The sequence below is a fragment of the Euwallacea similis genome, chromosome 2 (genome assembly GCF_039881205.1).
Source record: "Euwallacea similis isolate ESF13 chromosome 2, ESF131.1, whole genome shotgun sequence".
NCBI lineage: Eukaryota > Metazoa > Arthropoda > Insecta > Coleoptera > Curculionidae > Euwallacea > Euwallacea similis.
In genome coordinates, this window is record NC_089610.1 from 8005861 (window position 1) to 8012594 (window position 6734).

Here is a 6734-nt window from a genome sequence, read left to right on the forward strand (position 1 = left end):
CTCTGTAGGAGGCACCAAGGATGTCAACTATTTTTCGTAGAAAATAAATATTCCATTTGATTGGCAAAAAGGATTTTAATTATATGAAAAAATCTTTTAAACTGGAGTAGCGATACAACAGCATGTTAAATAAATGGCTTTATGTTTTAAGTACCTATTATAGTAATTCTTAATAGATGCATTATTATATGAATTGTTCCTAGTTTACGCAGTACCATTTTGGTGCCCCTGACAAATGTATTCATAAAGATCATTTATGTCAACAATTCCTAAAGGTTCTTCCACCTTAGTTTGTCCAGCACCTGAAAATTATATATTTATTATAAAAAATTTTCGATAAGTATTTAGACGGAGACATACCATGTACTTTATTAACAATCACAAAACTCTCCTTTTCCAGTATTCTGGAGATTAACCCAAGGCTAGCAGATGATCTAACATCAATCTTCGGGTATATTCTAATAGTGCATTTCTCAATGCTGTCACCAGGTAGCCTCTGTTTTGATAAAAGGTTGTTTATTAGGTGTTTCCTGGTAACTACTCCTAGAATGTTCCTAAAAAACTACTTAAAGATTTATCGTGATTTTGAGGCTTGATAGTACCTATTAAATTTCAACACTGCAACCTGTTCTATATTGCTTTGTCTCATCAATTTCAGCACGTTTCCGCAAGTCTCATTGACTGGTACCGAATTGAGCTTTTTATACTTCAAGTTTTCGACGTTATGTTCCCACCACCTATAAACTCTATGATTTTGAGCACAAGTTTTGTAAAAAATAAAGGAATTTTACCAATGATTGTTTATATTTTCGCATGCTTGAAAACCCCTAGCCTCCATCCAATGGTCAGATACAAATTTAGTCAAATAATTGCGAATGCTGTCCGGGATTACCACTACAACGTTTTGACCCTCTTTCAACTTCTGAGCTATCTGCAGGGCTGCTGACAATGTCGCTCCGCTACTGGTTCCTATATACACCTTGTATCTATCATCTACATCTTTGAAATATACAGAGTGCCCCAATGAGAAGGAACCATTCCGGATATTTCTTATACTGTTGTTTGGAGAAATTTTCCTAACTACGTCGATTGATTTTATGACACCTAGCTTTAAAGGTCTTAGAACCTTCTCTACAAGGTAATTTTACCGAGTCGTTTTTGTAAAAGTTAACATTTTATTTTTCATTGTTAAATTCACTTGTAAGAAAAAAAAATTTTGTTTGTAACTTCTCTACTTATGGCTTGTAGATTTTACCAATTTCTATAAAAAACGTTACTGGATTTATTATTTTCTACCCGGTAGTTTTATTTATTATACACACAACATAAATATAAATAAAATTTAAATTTTTGCAAAAACGACTCGTCAAAATTAATTTTACCATTGTAAATTGTGTTGCCTATTGTAAAGAAGGTTCCAAGACCTTTAATTTTTTTAGTTTAAACTAGGTGTCACAAGACCCTTCTTCCCTATTCAAATTTGAGAGCTTTTAATGCCCCCTCTTAGGGGGTTGCTTGTTCAGGCGTCGAGTGTACGTCAAAACATGTCTGAAAGAAAAGTTAATCAACGTATTTCGGAAAGATTCTCCAAACGTGACAATAGAAGAAATATCAGGGGTGGCCCCTTCTCATTGGTATACTCCGTGTATGGTATCACTCACCGCAAAGTATTCCTTCTTCCCTGATCAATCTCCTGGCCATGGTCAAACTCTCTTGATCGTTCGATTTGATCCAAAAATCAGCAGCTTTCTGATCCAGTGACGTGGGAACGAAATCGTATCCTAGACCCTCTACTTCAAAAAATGTAACATCGGTCTTGTTGAGGGTGTCCGGAAGGGCGAATACTGACCCTTCGGGGTCAACACCGACGATAAGAGTGGTCGGAGAAACTTCCTTGAATTTTCTGCTGATTCCTGTTAAGGTTCCTCCAGTGCCTGCTCCGAGAACTAGGACGTCCACTTGGTGATCGCACTGGTGCAGTATTTCTTCTGCGGTGGTGTCGTAGTGGGCTAATGGATTGCCAGGATTGGAGAACTACAATATAATATTTGCGTCGGTTAAAACAATTGGGCATTGATAAAAAAACGGTGTACCTGATCAAGAATCAATGATTCGGGGATTTCTTTGTGTAGCCTATTGGCTACTCCGAAAATCCCCTCAGAGGAATATGAGTCTGCAGTAATGGGAGTCTTAATGAGCTGCGCTCCTAGAGCGTGCATTACCGCCACTTTTTCATTAGACATCTTCTCGCACATTATAATTATGCATTTATAGCCTAAAGGAGCATTTATGGTAAGTCAAGAAAAACGAAGAAGTACAGGGTCGGTCCGTATATTTATACAGCGCCTATTACTGTTATTATAAAAAAACAAAGCTTCAAATACAAAGGTTGTAGGGTTCATCAGGATTATATTGTTTTTCCAAATCGCAATTGCCATGAATAAACAAATAGTCCGAACGTCATTAGTAATTATTATTTATTTGACTGTCACATTTTCTTTATTCTATCCGTAAAATAAAAAAATTAAAAAGGAAAAAGTGGACGTATAGCAGGAACTGGCACGTGGGGAGGAATGCGCTGATACTCCGTTTGCGTTTGAGCAACATTATTGTTATTTTTGTAATACAGGCGAATTATTTCTAACTTTTCTTCTTCTGTATAATCCATTTTACGGATAAAATGACGAAAATGTGACAGCCGAATAAATAATAATTACTAATGACGTTCGGACCATTTGTTTATTCATGGCAACTGCGATTTAGAAAAACGATATAATTTCAATTTTTAGCTGCAAATATCGCGAAAACGGCCAATTCAAATGTCAACATGTTATATACTTTTGAAATCAAAAAGTCTATTCAATTTTTATAAAGTATACAGTGTGTTTCATTGTAAATTTACCGGTTTTGTGTCCTTTTTTAACTTGGCAATATGCATCTGTTGTGTTACACAATATTTCCTGTGATTTAGGATAAACCCTACAACTTTTGCATCTAAAGTTTTTCTTTTTTTAATAATAAAAGTAGTAGGCACTGTCTAAACATACGGACCAACCCTGTACACCATAAAAGGATATCCTGCCTTTGATTGCAGCAGCCAATGCCACACCAATCCCAGTGTTGCCAGAAGATGGTTCAATGATGGTCATTCCGGGCCTTAAGAGACCCTGATCTTCAGCATCTTCTATTATTCGTTTGGCGATTCGGTCTTTAATAGAGCCTCCAGGATTGAAGTATTCGAGCTTTGCGTCTAGGGTGAGAGAAGTGTAGTTATGAATTTACAAATGCTGAAGCTGCTTAATTTACCTCTGTAATTTAATTATAAACACACGACATACGTTTTAGTGTGTAGTTCGATTGTTGCTTCAATAAGCTGCAAGATATAATTAAATACAGACTGGTCGATCCTTAAGTATTCACAATATCGATCAGGATATCTTTTAAGTTGTTGATATAAATGAAAGAATTCACCAAGTCTAGTACGCTGTTGATTTACTAGATGCACATTTCATCTTCAATCTCCTTTTACCGTAAATAGTCACCATATCAAGCTATTTGACGAGTCACTATCACTATCTGAATCTGACGACATTTTTATTACCTCTATGTTCGTAAGAAACTAGATAAATGAAATTCGATAAACAGCGATGCAAATTACTTCACTATGTTAATCAGGGGAGATGTTCAATTTTTGATGAGGTGAACGTCGATGTACGATGCTTCATTATGTTTTTATCTTAGCAATGTAGTAATTGTTTCCTCAATTTTCAAGAAGTGCCCTCTTTTTGAGGAGGAACAATTATGGTCTGGGAAGGAATCAGTATCGAGAGAAGAACCGATCTCATTCTGTTGAAAAACGTTTTGACTGACAGAGTATACATGGACACTGGAATCTGTTATTGTTCCATATGCAGCAGCTATTGGTCCCAACTTTATTTACATGCATGATAATGTCAAATCCCGCACATCAAGAGTTGAAATGGAATGTCTGGAGAATAACAACAGTGATGTGTTATCATGGCCAGCACAGTCTCCAGATCTAAACCTTATCGAACACATCTGAGATGTACTCCAAAGAAGAGTTCTTCGTATAGATAGGCCAACAAATGATAGAAGAACTCTTTTTTAGGGCTTCAAGAGGCATGAAATGAGATATCCCAACCTGACACCGATGACCGCATTCTGAGAAATGCAAGACGATGCCGAGCAGTTTTAAAGAATCGAGAAGGGCATAAAAGTTTTTGAGCTATTGGTATTTTTTTTTGTTTTGTCAAAATTTAATCTTGGGAATATTTTTTAGTGTTCGTACATTTTTACACAATTTTAATATTTTCATGTTTTTTTTTGCTTTTGGTGCATTGTTCTAAAAGTCAATTTTACAGATCCATAATGAAAAACCTAGAATTAAAAATTTAATGTAATTTACAAGCATATTTTTGAAATATAATTAGATATTGGGGCTTTGTGTGTTTTCACCTTTTTTGGCAGAATTTATTTTACTGATTATATAAATTTGTATGTTAAACTATGAGTTTTATGTTTTATGCAATAAATTGCACCTGACTTTACGAGCTTAAGGAAACTAATTTATACACTACACTTATATAGATATCAGAGTCGTATTGGTGAAATGAGCCGTTATCTAATAGTAATGTAATTGCGTATCTCTGTATGCATCTAGACTATCGGTTTTTACACCAATGTGGCTTACTTTCTTGGCTGGCCTATATTTTTCTATTACACATAAAACCCATAAATCTTTATTTAACCTGTACGTGTATTTATTGCAGCTTATGAGACTATAAATTCGTCCTTCCCTGCATTTTAATGTTATCGATTATAAACGCAGGAAACGCCATAAATTATGGATGGCATGTGTGGATACTTACAAACGTTACACTTTACCCCAGCTTGCTTTGGAATGGAATTCAACCGGACCATCGGGGTGTTCCCAATAAGGTGAAGAATGTCTGGGGCAATTTTATCCGATTTTTGCCTGAAAACATTTTAATTACATATAGATTCATTTCAAGTCATCTCACTAGCATGCATAATGCATTCCAGACACAGGAATCTAGAATAGCTATCTGATGGAACTTCCTGGATCTAAATATAGCTGATATTGAGTCAACACTTAGGTGGGGTCCCATTTCAAAATATTTCCGACATCTATTATGTTTCAGAGGTTTTAGTAATATGCATGTCCCCATGTGATGGCAGTTCATAGTAATAATTCAAAAAACTATAAATAAAATCGTTCTCTGGATATTTCTGATGTTAATGAGCATTGGGCACGAACGTACTAGCTAAATACTTATCGATACGTGGGCAGGGCTAATGTCAGCAATCGGGGTGTTGTACAATGAAATCCCCTCAGCTGTGATCATCTTTAAATAGAATAACTGACTGTTAATGTTTGCGATAAATGCAGAAGTTTTTCATTGATTTGTGACCTAATTATGTTTAAATGAAGTGAATGTCTTCGGCACAACTGCGATTGTATGCAAGAGCACAGGGTGAATCCCCCTGCTATCACATTTAGTTTTGTTTGCATCTTTGTTTATATCCAATTTCTTGGAAGAAGGAAACCACACAAATCTTACCAACTACGAGTGGTGTGAGGGTAGAATGCCCCCTCCTTCTTAGCATCTTTAGTCCATGGACACTTTTTTCCGGAATCCGGTATAACAAACTTTTCCCCGTTGATGGGGGCCACGTACACCAATTGGTCTTTCGAGTTGAACTGTGATAAGTGCTTCAGCCCATTTCGTTTCACCCCATTCACCGCTGGGGTTGAAATAAGGTTCTCATCCACGATATGAGCCGACATTTAGGGCATGTAAGTGTTTACAGTTTGAGAGAAACTAACAGAATGTTTTAACGTAGGTATCCAGCTTTATTTACTTTTCCGCGGTTCGTGTTGACCCAACAGCACGATATAAATATCTAATGGATTATCCAGGATGGCGTTCCTGGATACAATGCCTTACTACGAATATTTGGTAGAAAAGGATGTGGTGCATACCATTTATGTAGGTGATAGCGTTGAGCATTGTATGTCGATCTATCCGCATGCGACTGGATAAAGATAAAAAATTACTGTAATGATGTGGTAATTTATGGGGCTTACGGAAATTACAGCACTCGTGGTGTACCTCTAATGTGTATGCAATTCGGTCACATGCAATTCAGGCAACAGGGTTGTAAATCTATGGGAGCTTATGCAGAATGTTTCTGAATAGGTTTATTAGGTTCCTATGATTAAAATGAGAAATAAAGTTCCTACGAACGTGGGTCCCTTTTCGTTTCTTGTGTGAAATACAGGGTAATACATTTTTTTTCTAAGAAGTCCGTTCCGGCATTAAATGTTTTTATGAAAATTGGGGAGCGCAAAACCTCTTTTAAGGGGAGAAAATATTTTTAATTCCCCCAGTGGCGTCCCCAATCATGCGAACCTGAACATTTTGAACGAAAAGTATGATACGCCGTTGGTTAAAAAAATTCTAAATGTTTCATATTTCTGTGAAAAAAATGTCTCTTGAATATTTTTTATAAGATTAACCGTTTTCGTAGAAAAAATAAAACGCAACAATCTACAACTGAGAAATCGAATAATTAATTCGTTTAAGACAATAAAAAATACACCAGGAATTTTTCAAATAGTGCGCGATAATATGCAAAAAAAGGCCGAAGCATACATTTTTGCGGGGGGAGGGCATTTTCAATGCCTTATT

At 36.1% G+C, this 6734-nt stretch overlaps 1 protein-coding gene across 1 annotated transcript; it reads right to left on the reverse strand.

Annotated features, from left to right (window-relative positions):
• Positions 1 to 143: 143 nt before the first annotated feature.
• Positions 144 to 6229, reverse strand: LOC136419198 (cystathionine beta-synthase-like). The gene is made up of 9 exons (XM_066405400.1): positions 5604 to 6229; positions 4890 to 4996; positions 3083 to 3250; positions 2094 to 2275; positions 1662 to 2034; positions 792 to 969; positions 603 to 737; positions 361 to 554; positions 144 to 302 (listed from the first exon to the last, which is right to left on the reverse strand). Exons 1-9 carry the CDS (start codon positions 5828 to 5830, stop codon positions 205 to 207), a joined length of 1662 nt encoding a protein of 553 aa, XP_066261497.1. The 5' UTR covers positions 5831 to 6229; the 3' UTR covers positions 144 to 204.
• Between the last annotated feature and the right edge of the window lie 505 nt (positions 6230 to 6734).

What these genes read in the sequence shown, in the direction of transcription:
- LOC136419198 (XM_066405400.1), bottom strand. Translation starts at nt 5,830, where the DNA reads ATGTCGGCTCATATCGTGGATGAGAACCTTATTTCAACCCCAGCGGTG. An exon ending in TGGGGTAAAGTGTAACGTTT is followed by an intron (nt 3,251 to 4,889) that starts GTAAGTATCCAC and finishes CTCTCACCCTAG; the next exon opens with ACGCAAAGCTCGAATACTTC. An exon ending in GCAGTGTTGAAATTTAATAG is followed by an intron (nt 555 to 602) that starts GTACTATCAAGC and finishes GTAGTTTTTTAG; the next exon opens with GAACATTCTAGGAGTAGTTA.